The sequence below is a fragment of the Asterias amurensis genome, chromosome 8, assembly GCF_032118995.1.
Source record: "Asterias amurensis chromosome 8, ASM3211899v1".
NCBI classification, from domain to species: domain Eukaryota; kingdom Metazoa; phylum Echinodermata; class Asteroidea; order Forcipulatida; family Asteriidae; genus Asterias; species Asterias amurensis.
Genome location: NC_092655.1, coordinates 4,746,734 through 4,762,072, shown reverse-complemented (window position 1 = coordinate 4,762,072; position 15,339 = coordinate 4,746,734). Strand labels below are relative to the sequence as shown.

Here is a 15,339-nt window from a genome sequence, read left to right as displayed (position 1 = left end):
CAGTGATAAACAAACCATATCCTAACTCATTGTTTGCACCCATCTATTAGTCAGTACTTGCATAAAACCCCCAAAGAAATTATCACTGTGAAAATTCCATGATCATATCTTCTCATCCAGATACTAAAAGAAGCTTCAAAATCTAACAAACATTGGCCAAAGTGTACAAATATGAGAGGAAAAAAACATTAAAATATCTTTGGTTCATGCCAGTTAGTTACCTTTATGTGAAATAGACAGACAAGAAAAAGGGAAGGCAATCCTATTGTTGGAAAATTGAACAAAAAAATTTGACAGAAAAACTTCTCTTTTGAAAATTCCATTCCAGGTGATCCTAAAAACCGGTCCCCACCTCTGTCACTGGTTCTCACCATAGAATCCTCCACAGTACATGTATACCAATTCTTGACAGTGGAGATTCAAATCACAAACTTAAATCCAGCTTTACAATTCAAAAAAGTGGGAATATATTTGAGAAAAAAAGAAAAAAAAGAAAAAAAAAACAACAGAATGCAACGGCCCTTTAAGTCGAAGATTATAAAATCGTATATTCCTTTTCGGATTTAAATTTCAAAAAGAGTGGGGAGGGGGTTATACAAGAGGGGGAAATTATGAATAATTATAAAAAATAGTTAATGGCCCGATGTATCCACCCTTGCAAATTCTATTTCTACCCCATAACAATCTTTCTTTAGACCCCACCAGTCTTTCTTGAGAAAGATTCTGCTAGGGTCGAGGGTCGAAACCTCGGGCCATCAACTATTAGTTTTCCTTATTTATACCAAAGATCCTTGTGGTTGGTAAGCAGTGTGTAACACGCAACTCAGTTTTCTGATTAATATTTTAAAAAGTATGTGAACCTTTGCATGGTGGAGTTACTTAATAAGGTGTGCGGTAACACCACGATTATATACATGAACAAATCTCAGAATAAGTTGTGGTGATTCTGAAAAGAACAAGTGGTTTAAACAATTGGATAATACAATCAAAAAGGTATGCTCGGATTGACAGGCTGCAGCATCAGAAGCCAGCTTCCTCCTGAAGACAACCATGCAAAACAGGACTTATGGAAAAGTGCTAGGCAGAACAAGACTTTCTTCTCGCTAAGAAACCCCCAAAACGAGATAATGAGCTGATTTGCGGAATGGTTGCTCACCACAGGTCTAGAATTACATACAGCCCACGGAGGCCATGACCTCTGTTGTCCTTGGACTTGGCATTGGTGCCCCTACAAATGTTTCCCATTGATTTTAAGATTAACCAATGGAAGTGCCCCTTGGCAAAATGAAATTGGCCTTGCCCTTTCAAAGGTTAAATTCCAGGTCTGTTACCAATGTCCCTTTCAAAACTACCACAACTTGTAGAGCGATTATTTTAATGAATATGGTGTTCCTGCAAATCACAGCATACATTTTATAACATTAAAGGGTTAAATTGGTAATGGATTATAAAGGGTGGAGTGACAATTTGACTTAAGGTATGAGGTATTAATAGTTGCCTGATTTTCATAGAAGGCTGAATACTTGTTTTCAGCTCTTACTATTAAACAATTAAAAAACCTGTTTCCCAGTTCCCACAAAAGATTGGGGTTTGAACTTTTGAACTACATTTGTTGTTTTACTAAGTAGCATCATCTTGACAAGTGACAGGGAAGATGTGTCACTGCATTGTGGTACATTTTAATGGTTCAAATTTATACCCAACTGGCTTTCTTAAAATAGGTTCATATTTAACAGTCTCACACATTGGCCAATGTTTTTAGTGACACTGCTCAAGATTAAGCAAATCCTCTGCTAATCTCTTCACAATCCAGGTACAATCCACAGTAGCTATACCAACTAATCCCTTGACTAATCATCCCTCAAAGTGGGCTTAATCTGACCTCTCAGTATGAGAACGTTATCTTTATTTTTCCTTTAGTAGTCGTCCAAATCGTTGAAATCATTATCGTCCAATTCCATCTGTTGGAAGTCCACCCTGTAGCGGAGAATTCCTCCGATGCCACCAAATCCCTTGCAGAATTGTGACCCTTCTTGTGATCTGTCTGTAATAATTTCAAGGGTGGAACCTAAAAAAAACACAATAAAAAACCCAGTAAAGTTTGTATCCCAAAAGCCTCTAAGTTATTCCTTGGTGCACAGTAACAATAAAACGCTTGTGTTTATTGAGTTTAAGATCTGCGAAGAGTTACTCAATATTTATCTGTTGTTCATTTGGTATTTTTGTAACAAACAAAATGTGTACCCATGATTAGGTACACATTTTGTTATAAAAACACCAAATAAAAAACAGATAAATAGTGAGATATTCTATGCAGATCTTGTATTTTATTCATTATTAAAAACACAGCGATTGTTTATATTGATATACTAATTGAGATAGCTGCTACATCAGTGGTTTTCAGAATGTTGTTCATAAAATCAGGTGCGTAAAATGGACACAACAAAAACTGATACCCATGATTGTGACTGTGCCCCTTTAAATTTCTGGTTATGAAACAATGCTTCAAAATCTTTAAAAGCACTGAGACAAATCTGTCATTTAGGACAGGCTTTCTGCAAGACCATTTCAAAGAGTGACCACAACACCGCGAAAAGACAGCTCATTTGTTCCAGCAGCTATAAAATGGTACAATGAGCTGTTTGAACAATGGGGCTGGCTGGCTCTGATCCCTAATTATCTATTAACCAAATTGTCTTCTTGCGGTTTTTTTCTTTCTATGGATTTACACTAATTGTGTGACCCATTCGTTGCTGATCATTTGTATTGTGCTGTTGATTGTCAAGCCCATTTAAATTCCCCAGTGAGGGATAATAAAGTTTTATCTATCTCTCTATCCATATCTTTACACCAACTGTAAACAATTTGGCAAAATAATGTTCTTTCGTATACATCATTATAGCTGCGGTCTCACAGACGACACAAACACATAGGTGTGGATGGCTAAATGAAACCACCTGCTGAAAATATTTGAATTAATTGAGTTCTATTTAAAGAGAAAGAAACTCTCACAGTGATGAGATTATCCACAAACCATAAGTCCTGAAAAATGAAATAAAATGGTATTACGACTAAATAAAGTTTTGATTTGAGACCAGAAGATGAAGAGATTGCTTACCAAATGTCTTGTAATTGTTTGCAAGCCACTCCAGTAATGGCTGTGATTCCACTAACTCAAGCTCGACACCGGTCTGTCAAAAAGGAAATCAGAAGAAAAAATTAACAAAACTGAAAGTCCTACAATTTTCACCAGCATTTGCCCAATTACATTCTTTCACAGAGCAGCTAATTTTCCAGTTGGTTTAGGAATTACGGCTTATGTCCGACCAAATTTACAAGAGTCAAAGGTCAGGGTTCATTTTCTTTCCAAAGTATTAAAACAATGACAGTATCAATCAAAGAGATAAAAGAACACATTTTCAAAAATCAGATTTGAAGAAAATGACGCAAAACAAGTGTGACACTGCAGAGGGATACATTTTAGGGTTTGTAAACAGATAAAAAACAAGGGACTATGTTCTAAATCAATCTATAAGAGATGCTTAAATTTGCATCGGGGATAAAGAATATTAATTTTGGTTTTTACCCATACACTGATGTGATGCCTGTGATATTTGTTCACAGGACTCGATAAAGTAATGAGTATACAGTGCTAACACACATCGTTGATGGGTAAAAAAAAATTAAGATTAATAAGTCAATCTACCTGACTAACTTACATCTTTATCCATGAAGTACGTTCTATCTCTCTCTTGTTCAGATGTGAGGTGCAGAACCTTCTCCTCTGTTCACAAAACAAAAATATCAGAATCAAAAAATTATAAATGTATTATTGTGTCTCAGTTATAACTCTAGTAGTTCTTTATATTTTTGTTTAGTATTTACACTTTGAATATCAACCCCTTTACTAAGTTATTGTACTGACGTTACACATGGATAATGTCTGTCCACGGTCAGTCATTTTGGTGAGCATGTAAACATGTGTGCAGTGACTGAAATGCCTACTACACAATATTGTGTCTTGCTTAAGGACACAGGTGTCACAACCAGGACTCGAACCCACACTCTGAGCTTGATTCCAGTGTTCTTATCCGCCTGGCCACGACAAGCCACAACTGGGTCAAAAGATATCACACAGGGTGTAACCATGTCAAGTTGACCAATGGTTAATACCTGGACTTGCCCTAAAATGCCCACTGGACAGTAAACTCTACACAGGGACACTAACTACAACAATGGCGCAACCAGGAGTCATTGTTGTGATGAGGTCAGGTGAATAGACCCTTCCCATGAAATATGCTAATTACATTCACGCATGCGTACAGACCCTATTGGTTGGCAGATGTATCCCTTAGTTATTAGCCGTATATAAAACAGAGAAATTTTCCAACCAAAATGTTAGTGCACACGCGCCATATTTCATTTGAAGGGTCTTTTGGATCAATAGATATCATACGGTTCTAATGATGCAAGAGTTACATACCATCAGCAGAGTGGTTCTTCAAGAGATATCTCATAATCTCCAGATTCTCCCAGACGATTAAGATTTCCACTGCTCCCATCTCAAGAGCCTTGAGTGTGTCCACAACACCGAAGCAATACTTCCCTGTGTCTTGGGAGATCTCATCAAAATATTTACCTTAAAACCAAACAAGACAAAAAGGAAACCAATAATTTTCAGGGCTGAGATTAAAAAGGTGTCCACTGGTACAGGCCTGGAAACATCTTTGAGAGGGCAAGGCCATTTTCATTTTGCGAGGGACACTTCCATTGGAAAATTTTAAGTCAATGGGAAACTTTTGAAGCACCAAGGCCAAGACCAGGGGCAGGCATTGGAGTCCGTGGCCTGCATGCATCCAGGCCTGCTGGTGCCTTGCTTAACAGGGAAAGATTCAATGTTCTTGATGAAAGTACGGTAATAGCAGAAATACGGTTTTCTCAATAAGTAGACACTGTATTCAGCTGACATTTTCACAGGTGACTACTATTGTACTTTTATTGATATTTGATCTATAAATCAGCATAACATTGACTAAAACCAATCCACGACCCTAGCTTCAAGTGTCAACATACAGTTTCCAAATAAGAAATGAAAAACATTTGAGGTTTCAATAAAATTTCATAAAGTGACACGTTTCCTCACATCCTCCTCTCTGTTTACTTACCGATGAGTTTCTTCTCTTGAATAAACTTAACATTTCCCAGCACCTCTGCCGACAGCTCAATAGCCTGGTTGAAACCATTCTCACCTCCATAGGAGACATCTACTAGTTTCAAGATTTTATTCTGTAGCCTCTGAGAATTAAAAAATCAATTCAAATATTTAGTATCAGAACTGTTGGCGGGGATTCCAACCCATGCTATCCCAGTATTCTAAAGCTAGGCAAAATTTCATGGCTCTGCTTACCGCTGAATCCTACACTTACACTAAAGGCCCGGTCACACAGGCCCCGATAATGAAAACGATAACGAGAACGATAAAAATGCATGCCCTCGATTGGTTGAAATGCTCCACACAGAATAGGCCCATGCTCATTCAACCAATCGAGGGCGTGCATTTTTATCGTTCTCGTTATCGTTCTCGTTATCGGGGCCTGTGTGACCGGGCCTTTATCACGGTGCTCCGCTTACTGGTAAGTGCAGATTTTCTGGGCTAGCTGTGTAAGCACGGAGTATGGAGTAAGCACCAGACAAGCAAACAGTCCCAGTTAACTTATTCAATTTTAGTAATGTAAGCATGGAATTCCTTGCTTCCATAAGCGCCGGTTCTTTGCTTACGGTAAGCAGAGCTATGAAGTTTGGCCCTGATATTCCCCCCCAACGCAAACACGGCTAGCGCAGAAATTCAAGGTTGCACAGTAAGCGGAGACAGTGATTGTAAGCACATAATTCAGTGGTAACAGAGTTATCAAATTGAATATGTTCCGGTATTATTACTCACTAAAATAAAGTAGGATTTAAAAATCTTTTGAGTAGTGTTGGTTCTGAAAAAAACCGGTGGTTAACGACTCTCACTATAATTTATCAACTTGAAATAGTGAAGAAATGCATTCACAGCCCTAACATAACAACAGGAGTATTTGACTAAACCTTGAAGGGTACATACCGGATCAAACATATCTGATTGACTAAGTTCAGTTTTAAAATCAGCAGATCCAGCCAGGATCAATCCAGCAATGTTGGGTTTGTCATTACTGATGTATAAAGTCACTGCGACCTCGGCGACCTTGCGCACGTAGTTATGTCTCTTCTCCATGCGAAGACGGGCAAAACGCAGTGCTGACTGACCACCACGACCTATGGATGACAGAAAAGATTTTGGAAGTTTGTTATGTGGAAAACATAATACAGTGAAAAAAGATTTTGGAAGTTTGTTATTGTGGAAAACATAATACAGTGAATAAAGAGACACACATGTAAATTCAACAAAGTTCTCTTAACAGTCAACATGCAAAGTCAGAAATTGGAACACCTTTGATTTGGGGGTTCACCCATCTTCCTTAACTAATTGTGTTAAAATGTGCGTTTATTTTGAGGGATTTCAAACACAAAAGGCATATTTATTCTCGTTAGATCAGAATGGTAGGTAGGCATAACTGGATCTCCTAAGGACCAGTAAAAATTCATTACATAAGGTCCACTTAAAATAAATTAACCTTACCGTGTTTCTTTGGTAAGTCAACAGAGAACTTATGCATGACATCTCGTGTGTTTCCTGACAGTGTGCCAAAAAGGGCACCGTTTCCGTCCATAACGATGAAACCAAATTTGTTGTCATCGGCCAGCAATGCTGTCAGTGCCTGTTGAGAGTTGAGTAACAACAGTATGAATATCAAATTGCAGTTTACAAACATAATTCTAAGATGGCACACATTAACTCAATATTTTTGTATGCTGCCCTCTTGTGTTGGCGTAGAAAGCATTCTGGGGTTTCTTAAAATGTCCTCTAGTTAAGGTTGCAAATATCATTTTGAGTACTTGTGCTTGAATACATCATACTTACATCATACCCCTATTTCCTTTGAGGAGTTTACTTAACTCCTTCCTCGCGCTTACAAAACAAAATGAGCACCATACATGTAGTAACAAGGTAACCGAACTGTCAGACTTTCATTATTCCAAAATTTAGGCCCGGTCACACAGGCCTCAATAACGAGAACGAAAACGAGAATGTTAGCAATGCACGCTCTTGATTGGTTGAATGAGCGTGGGCGAATTCTCTTTGCGTCATGATCATTATCATTTTCGTTATCGCTGTAGTGTGACTTGGCTTTTTGCCTGACTGATCCCACGTAAAGGGCAGTCTTTAATCAAACACCATTCAGTAACCACTTTCAGTAACTAAACACCCAAACTGTTGGACTTTGACTATGGTGGTATGCCCCATGAGCCCATATAAAACGCCCAAACTGTTGGATTCTGATGGTGGTTTGCCTGATCCCATGGAAAAGCAGATCAGTTTATTGGTGCACTCGTCAGTCCAACACCATTCAGTAACTCAACACCCAATGTCAAACTCTGGAGGTTTAGCAGACCCAGTGTAAAGTATAATCAGTTAAATAGCAAATTCCTCAGACAAAACATGCAGTGGATTTTCAAGAGTTGGGGTAGTATTGATCTTCATTTCTTCCTACATTCTGTTCAAGGTTCACATATCACTCACCTCTGTGTGGAATTTGTTATCGCAAAGGTACAGTGAGGTATTAATGGGTCGGAAGGGCTCAAAGTCAATGTTGACTTTCTTTTCTTTGCCGTCGTCTGTGACGATGGTACCGCAGTAGATGACAAGGCCATTTGGAGGGACTTTGGAGTAGAGCTTAAGACGTTGTTGTACAGATGTGATGGCTGACAGGACAGAGAGTCTGATCGGAAGAAATTGCAAGAAGCTTTAACATACTGGTTCAACTAAAAGAATTTGTTTCTTTCCATAGCAGTCACCAATACCAACTTTTAAATGTTAGGAGAACAAGTCGTTTTTTTTAGAGAGACCTTCTATGATGAATTAGAGAATAGTTACACATTTATAGAGAGACAAATTATTGCTTCCCTGTTTCATGGAGTTTCAATGACTAAAGGCCATGTCACACAAGGCAACTTAAAGACACCCAGCTCCAGGCAAGCTCGGATAAGAACATTCATTGATACACATTTTAGTTTCCTCATGATTTTCTTGTGGATAGTGAGTTACAGCAAGAGGAGAGCCAGAATCTAACAATCCCTCGCACACACAAAATGGCAGGGGACCGGTCCTTTTCAGTCGCTGTTCCCCGGTGCTGGAACGTCCTACCAAGTCATATTCGGAACACCAACACACTCCAGACATTCAAGAGTAAATTAAAAACACATCTATTCTCATAATCGTCTTTTCCGTAGCACTCTTCCAGTGCATTGAATTTTGTAAAATGCGCTTTATAAGTCTCTTTTATTATTATTATTATTATTATTATTATTATTATTATTATTATTATTATTATTATTATTGAGCTGCCTAAGTGCTCCTTTTGTATGCTGTGAAGTTGGTTGCCTTTAAACGCCAGAAAAAATGCTCAGTGTGTCTGTCTGTCGTGGCCATATTATGGCCTAGTACTCAAGACAAAAACCCGCACTTGATTTAAGGTTAGCATTTCGGGTGTTGTATCCGGAATCTTAAACTTGACCTAGCCTCAAAAAAACCTACAGCACCCACAAGCAATCTATGTTGTGCCCTGTGCTTTTCCTGTGGTGCCCTCTGCAAGATTCAAATACACACTTACAACTTCTCTATAGAAGTGCCATTTACCACTGGAGGAGAAAGGTTGTGCCCTTTCAAGAGCAAAGTTCAAGGGCCTGACTGACCATCACTTGTTTTCTCAGAAATACTGAACGTATTAACTCTGGTGAGAGGCAAGGTCAAACTGCTTTCTCAGAAGGTGAGAACTTAAGATAGTTATTAACTGACCTGTTGACTCGACTCTTGATGTTGGAGGCAGTGCCGAACTCATCGGCCAACATCTTAGCAACTCTTGAAATTTGATCCTTAGGTGGGATGATGAGGGAAATCATACTGGTGCCATTGCTGTAAAGATTTAAGACAGGAAATAAGACTGAATCATAAAAAACATTAACATAAAAAAGCATAGGGCCCACCACAGAGGTGAAACACAGGGAAAGAAACCACTGAGCCAACCCCATGCAAAGGTAATGATGTGTAGACCACAGTCATAGTACTTGAGTAGTGTGAGAAAAAAATTGTATGTTTTCATGATATGAAAATCAATGTAACAGGACTTCTCTACTAACACAGTTAGGACTTATCATTGCAACAACTTTGTTATTTGTACACATCCTTGCTTTCAAAAGACCTGGACCGCCCCCCCTTTTGTTGTTAATCGTCGCTTTAAACGGGTCACTACAGCAACAAAGTTAGGCACAGCCCATACCAAGTGAAAAGGTCATGAAAAATCCATGATGGCTAAAGAGGATTTTTGTGCTCATATTGTGTTCAATTCTGAGCAGATTTAGTTAGTTATTTCATGGTTATTTATGAATGGGTAAGGTAAAATCATTACCATTTTTCTCAAACATTTCGAGAGGTAGCCTAATGAGGACTTCAAAAAGAAGAGCCAACATCATAGATTCCAATCAGAGATCCACACCTTGCTTTGTTTCATTCTTGTCGTTTCATAAATTAATTTGTCTTAAAGCCATTGGACACTTTCGGTAAACAGTATTGACGAAGGCCTACACTTTGTGTATCACAACTTATATAAAATAACAAACCTTTGAAAATTTAGGCTCAATCGGTCATCGGAGTTGGGAGAAATTAACAGGAAAACCCTCCCTTGTTTCCGCACGTTTCGCCGTGTGACATGTGTTTAAAATTAATCTGTAATTCTCGATATCGAAAATTGATATTGTTTTAATGTTTTATCAAAAAATAAAGCATTTCCCAGAATAACATTTCAAGAGAAGTCTTTCACCATTACCTTCTGTACACCCTGTAAATTATTTGTAAATCTGTGAACTTAAAAAAAAACCATATGTACCGAAAGTGTCCAATGGCTTTAATTAATTAATACTTGTATGTGAAGAAGTAAAAGGAAAAGTTTCCGTATGGTGCCACCACTTTTTCATTCGATATGAAATAATATAGTATTTAATTTACCTCAATGAGATATCCCTTTCTGTAAAAATGAGTGAAAAAGTGGTGGCGCCATACAGAAAGTTATCCAAGTAATTGTTTTATTGAGAGCATAGTGGACTCACTCCCCCCCCCTTTATGGACACACAGTTGATCTTTTTGTTGACATGATACACTAAAAACAATTGTAAGTACCTCCATGGTCAAATGAGATCATTTCAAATTCATCCATCTGTCATTTGTCAGTCAGTTTCTAATTTTTATACTTTTTTTTCATAACAAACCTCCATGCTTACAGTTACACAGTCACTCACACTCACAGGTTCATTTTAAATTAAAACACTCCCACATTTGTGGTAAACCAATACGCGATAAACGAAAATCGTACAATCCAAGCTTGTCCCAAAGTACACATAAAACCAGGCATTCCCTTTGTATTTTTAATTTTTACAAAGGCTGTGAAAATACGCAGCGAGTATGGCGTGATTGCGACATCACGGCCAACCACGCACGTTCATGGTTTGTAAAACATGGCCGTTCACTTACCCACGAGCAGCTTGCAAACTCTTTATCAATTTTTTAATCTTCCATATCTCCACATTCCTGTCCGCTGCCGTCTCGTCGTTCGAAGACATGATGGTGAGATCCTCGAACCTTACGGCACTGGGAGGAAATAATCGTCTGTATTCAGAAAAGTCAGGTTTTCCCCGCTGGAAAACGGCAACTCCGTAGAGGAATTTGTATCCAAAATGCTCGAACCGGCTTCCTACTCTTAACACATGTACGTGAATACCGTATGTTTCGCACCACTTCAAATAGAATCAGTCGAGCTTTCGATGACAAATAACAGTAACCTTTCCGGTAAAAGTGAACCAAATGCTGTTGATTTCAATAGACTACACCTTTCTGAGTCCAGATATAACTTTTTTGTTCCGTTTTGAGTCGACTTTTTAGTAAAATTAGTTCACATTTCGATCACGGATGAAATATTTTAGTGTCTATTTCGCCATGTGATGAAAGCGTGTGTATGAATGAAAACCGGAAACTGGGCAGACAGTTCCATTTTATTTTAGGTGTAAATTTATATGTAAGAAATTGCCTCAAGTTTTGTGAGACCCTAATTATTGTTATTTTTATAGAATTGTTCTTTCAAATGTGATTGATAAACTAATAAAGGTTATCAAAAGTTAGGCAAAGTTGTTATTTTGTTGTATTGTAGCTTTTACAAGTTTAGTATTTTGTGGGGAAATATTGAGTATTTACCTATAATAGAGTTGACTAGCTTACTCGCAAGCAGTGGTACGGTGCACGGACGGACGGACGGACGAACGTCCGCGCATTTGCTGCTGACGTTTTCGTGGGGCACTGAAGGTCATTTGACGCATCTTGTAACATTTCAGTAATTATATAAACATTATCTTTTTGATACAAAAAGGAAAAGATGCGAAATAAATGTGGCTATTTATTTTGTGTCGATTCAGGGAAAATATTTGAATGCATTTGATTCGAATACTAGATTTTAAGACAACTAATAATTGCTTCCATTCCAGATCAGGACATGGAGTTTGAGGATGGATCGAGGAGTGTGGTGATATTGAAGCAGATTTTGAGATGGAGGAGACATCACTGAAAGTCCTTGAGCGTCTTGGAGAAAGCAAGATATGTCTAGCCGCGCTCTGTGGTTTACCAGGTGCTGGGAAGACGTCACTGGCCGAGTCTTTGATGGGGCCATGTTACCGTCTCCATGATGGGTGGCCAGAACTTAGAGATCCTATTGTCCTGCATCTTTGCTATGATGAAGTCATCCCAAGACATCTTCAGATGGAGACGATGAGAGAAGATGATGCCCCCAGAGCAACCACACTACAGAGTGTAATGAGAATTCTCTACATTAATTTAGCATAAAATATTGAGATTTTACCTGTGGGGCCACCCACTGAATCTAATGTTTCTTTCTTTGTATTGGCTTCAGTAAATCCGTTACTATGGTTACAAGACAATGTGTCATTGTGTTTCTGACATCATCTCTGTGTAACTTAAATGTAATTTTACTCTATGATGAATCATGAGATGGGTTCTGGGATATGATACGTTTTTTCCCCAAAAAGGAATAATTCGTTTCTTTGAAACCTCAAAATTGAAAAAAAAAAATTAAAACTTGGAATCATCAATGTAATTTTTTCATAAAAAATGTGTTCTAGACTCACACTAAATTGATTTTGTTCTTCTTCCCAGCCTGAGGTATCGCCATGGAAAACCTACCGGAAAGAGATCATCAGCTCTGTTGACTTCATCTTGGAAAGAATTCGTTGCAGCAAAACACCGAATCTAAGAGATGTCTACATTGATTTAGACAGACACACAAGAAGCCAAGATATTTCACCAATTGCTAGAGAAGTATGGAGAATTGTCTGGAATTTCTTTCTTTTATTAGAATTTCCTAGGGTCAATTGAACTCTTGGAATTTTTTTTACGACCTCGCCACCAATTTCTCAGGCTGGGAAGAAGAACAACGACCGCGCCACCAATTTCGGGCCGTTTTTTTTTTTTTTTTGGGGGGGGGGGGCACTGCGAGTCAAAAACAGCCCAATTTTGACCATTGTTTACAAACTTTTTTTCTGGATGTATATATGCGGTAACCCTTCTTCTCAGGTAAGAAAATATTTCAGTGGTTTTGAAGTTAATTAAGGGCGGATAAATTGGTGGCCACGTGCCAAAAATTATCCTGAAAGATGGGATAGGCAATGAACTGCATTGGGACCGGGGCCCAATGTCGCAAAAAGCCTGTTAGCGTTACAACAGTAACCAGCCAAGCCAAGTGTACACTGTCGCCGCTGGTGCCCCACTCGTCTATATTTGCTAAGCAGTATACTTTGCTTATCAGCTTTATGAAATTGGGCCCAAGGCCAGTTTGTTAGAATGGTTTCTTTCTTCGTATATCACCTCTGTGTTCCCTGGTTGGATGCCCCCCCCCCCCCTCCCCTTGTGTAGATAGGGTTTTCAGTCCTTACCTGATTATGTGTGTTTCCCCATTGGGGTTTTCCTCCCACATCTTAAACTAATCAACAACATCTTCTCTTTACAGTCTGCATCCTATAGGTTACAGTGCAAGATGCTGTTGAGGGTCCCTTAGTTTCACAACACGAAATATAAAATAGAACAATTTTTTGCTCTTTTTAGGTTCGGACCAAACTGTTGTCATTGTTTCAAGACCAACTGATGTCTAGAACGATGAAGGTTGAGACTCCTTCATCCAGTGAATGTGAACTTGAGACATCACCGATTGTCTTCCTTATTGATGACAATATGTTCTACAGAAGCATGAGATATGAGTATTATCAGTTGGCAAGGAAACGTGAGTTTGCATGTAACTTTCCGCATTCTCTGAACAACTCGTAGAACTTAAGACCCGATTTGGAAATGCGTACTTGTCAAAACAATGATCTCTGCAAAGGAACACTCTCATGATGTAGAGGAAACTTTAGCTGTAATATTTTAACTAATAGAGTCTGAGATAAAAAAATATATGATGCACTTGTTCAGAGGACAAGAATAAAAAAATTATAAAATCTCAAGAGAACTATTAAGAAGGTATTGTAAAAAGTTGAAACTTTTATTTCCTTGTTCTAAGGGAAAGCTTTTAACTCATTCAGATTCTTATAGTTTGTTGCAAAAATCTTTTAAGCTTGAGAAAATTTTGTTTCATTCTAAGAATTTTGAGACTGCCTTTAGTTTTTAAATATTCATTAATTTTACTTTCTTGTAGATTCTGCAGGGTTTTGTCAGATTTATTTACACTGTAGTTCTGATGAGGCCATTGCAAGGAATGCAAAACGTCAACAGGCCGTTTCCATGGAGACAATCATCAAAATGGCTGGCAAGATGGAAGCACCGAACCAACAAGCTGCATCATGGGAAAGAAATGTCGTTCAGATTCTTGTTGAAAGCGTCGATAGTGAAGACACCCTGTAAGAATAAATTCTCCTCTTATTTTCCCCCGAATAAAAACATTGTGCTCTCTGTGTTGGCAGCTATTACTTAAGCTGTATACTCTGTACTTTCCCAAGCCATAATAGTGTCTTGCTGTGTCAAAATCGGAACTCAAACCCGACCACAACATGCGTATATGAAAAACAAACTATGATGCTTTATGAACACAATTGTAACAGAGATTAAAAGATAATTTTTTTCTTGAAAGGTCTGCTTTGTGGAGTTTGATTTTACGAGCTCTGATGGCACCAGAGTCTCCATTACAAGAAGAGAATATTGAAGAGAAGGTAAGTTTGAAGAACTCGTACTGAGAAAGATCATAAGATTAGCCAAGTCTTGAGGATGGAAGTGTAATCTGTTGTTATCTTAGAGGTTTTGTTTTTAACACCATAGAAGAAACAGTAAATTTGTTATGAATACTTCATTATCAGTATCTCGTCGTAATCTCTGGAGTGACGTCTCAGACTCAATAATGTTTTCTATATAGTGTGTTTTCACGGTGCAAAATTTTAAATCTCTCGGTGTTGATCTTTACAGGATTCTTGCCGTGCTGTTTGTGCCACCAATGTAATTCACTGGGTTGATCAAATACTGAGGAAGTGTGTTGCTAAGAAAATGACTTTGGCTAAAGGTACGCCATGTTTCAAAGTGAAGACCCTTTTGGCAAGAACATCGCTCTTTTGGTTTTAAACCTCACTGCCTTGTCATACACTCTGATGTGTAATGCATTATAATCTTCTAAATTCTTGTTTGTATACAAAATACTGTTTTGTTAAATCTTGACATGATAAATGTGAAGAAGGAATATCAGGGGTGAATTTCACAAAGAGTTATCTCAAGTTAGGATGAAGTAATCGTTCTTAGTTTGGTCTAGCCATAAGATGTTAATAACTCCTTGTGAAATCAACCCCCCTGTTATTACAATTTCTGAACAGTTTCAAGCCGATTCCTTATTGAAAAAAAGAGTTAATTTTCTTTTGTATTTTTGTTCTCATAGATAAAGGCTCGATGACCAAAGTTGAGCTGAAAACCCTGGCAGCCAAACTCAACTCTGCGCGACAGAATTTACTCCAGCAGGTTCGTGATTGCACGGTTGTCCCACCACCACTAGATGCTGAAAAAACAACCTCCAGAGATGATGAACCAAACAACTTTGAGACATTCACAATAGATTTGTTTGATAAACAGCTGGAAGTAAGTTGACCCCGCCAAACATGAACTTGGAAATC

The 15,339-nt window shown here is 38.2% G+C and overlaps 2 protein-coding genes across 2 annotated transcripts; one reads left to right on the top strand and one right to left on the bottom strand.

Annotated features, from left to right (window-relative positions):
* Nucleotides 1–363: 363 nt before the first annotated feature.
* On the bottom strand, nucleotides 364–11,138 carry LOC139940709 (eukaryotic peptide chain release factor subunit 1). Its single transcript, XM_071937075.1, has 10 exons — nucleotides 10,667–11,138; nucleotides 8,939–9,055; nucleotides 7,664–7,862; nucleotides 6,662–6,800; nucleotides 6,107–6,297; nucleotides 5,166–5,295; nucleotides 4,484–4,639; nucleotides 3,720–3,784; nucleotides 3,119–3,191; nucleotides 364–2,068 (listed from the first exon to the last, which is right to left on the bottom strand). Exons 1-10 carry the CDS (start codon nucleotides 10,753–10,755, stop codon nucleotides 1,917–1,919), a joined length of 1,311 nt encoding a protein of 436 aa, XP_071793176.1. The 5' UTR covers nucleotides 10,756–11,138; the 3' UTR covers nucleotides 364–1,916.
* A 281-nt stretch (nucleotides 11,139–11,419) lies between these two features.
* LOC139940943 (L-seryl-tRNA(Sec) kinase-like) lies at nucleotides 11,420–15,313 on the top strand. Its single transcript, XM_071937349.1, has 8 exons — nucleotides 11,420–11,491; nucleotides 11,671–11,992; nucleotides 12,356–12,517; nucleotides 13,301–13,475; nucleotides 13,887–14,088; nucleotides 14,319–14,397; nucleotides 14,648–14,741; nucleotides 15,108–15,313. Exons 2-8 carry the CDS (start codon nucleotides 11,732–11,734, stop codon nucleotides 15,311–15,313), a joined length of 1,179 nt encoding a protein of 392 aa, XP_071793450.1. The 5' UTR covers nucleotides 11,420–11,491; nucleotides 11,671–11,731.
* Nucleotides 15,314–15,339: the final 26 nt, after the last annotated feature.

Coding starts and splice junctions, on each gene's coding strand:
- LOC139940709 (XM_071937075.1), bottom strand. CDS start 10,755: ATGTCTTCGAACGACGAGACGGCAGCGGACAGGAATGTGGAGATATGG. Junction 5,296..6,106: donor AATCAGATATGTTTGATCCG/GTATGTACCCTT, acceptor TTTAATTCTCAG/AGGCTACAGAATAAAATCTT. Junction 3,192..3,719: donor CGTACTTCATGGATAAAGAT/GTAAGTTAGTCA, acceptor CCTTTTTGACAG/ACCGGTGTCGAGCTTGAGTT.
- LOC139940943 (XM_071937349.1), top strand. CDS start 11,732: ATGGAGGAGACATCACTGAAAGTCCTTGAGCGTCTTGGAGAAAGCAAG. Junction 14,089..14,318: donor GTCGATAGTGAAGACACCCT/GTAAGAATAAAT, acceptor TTTTCTTGAAAG/GTCTGCTTTGTGGAGTTTGA. Junction 14,398..14,647: donor AAGAGAATATTGAAGAGAAG/GTAAGTTTGAAG, acceptor TGATCTTTACAG/GATTCTTGCCGTGCTGTTTG.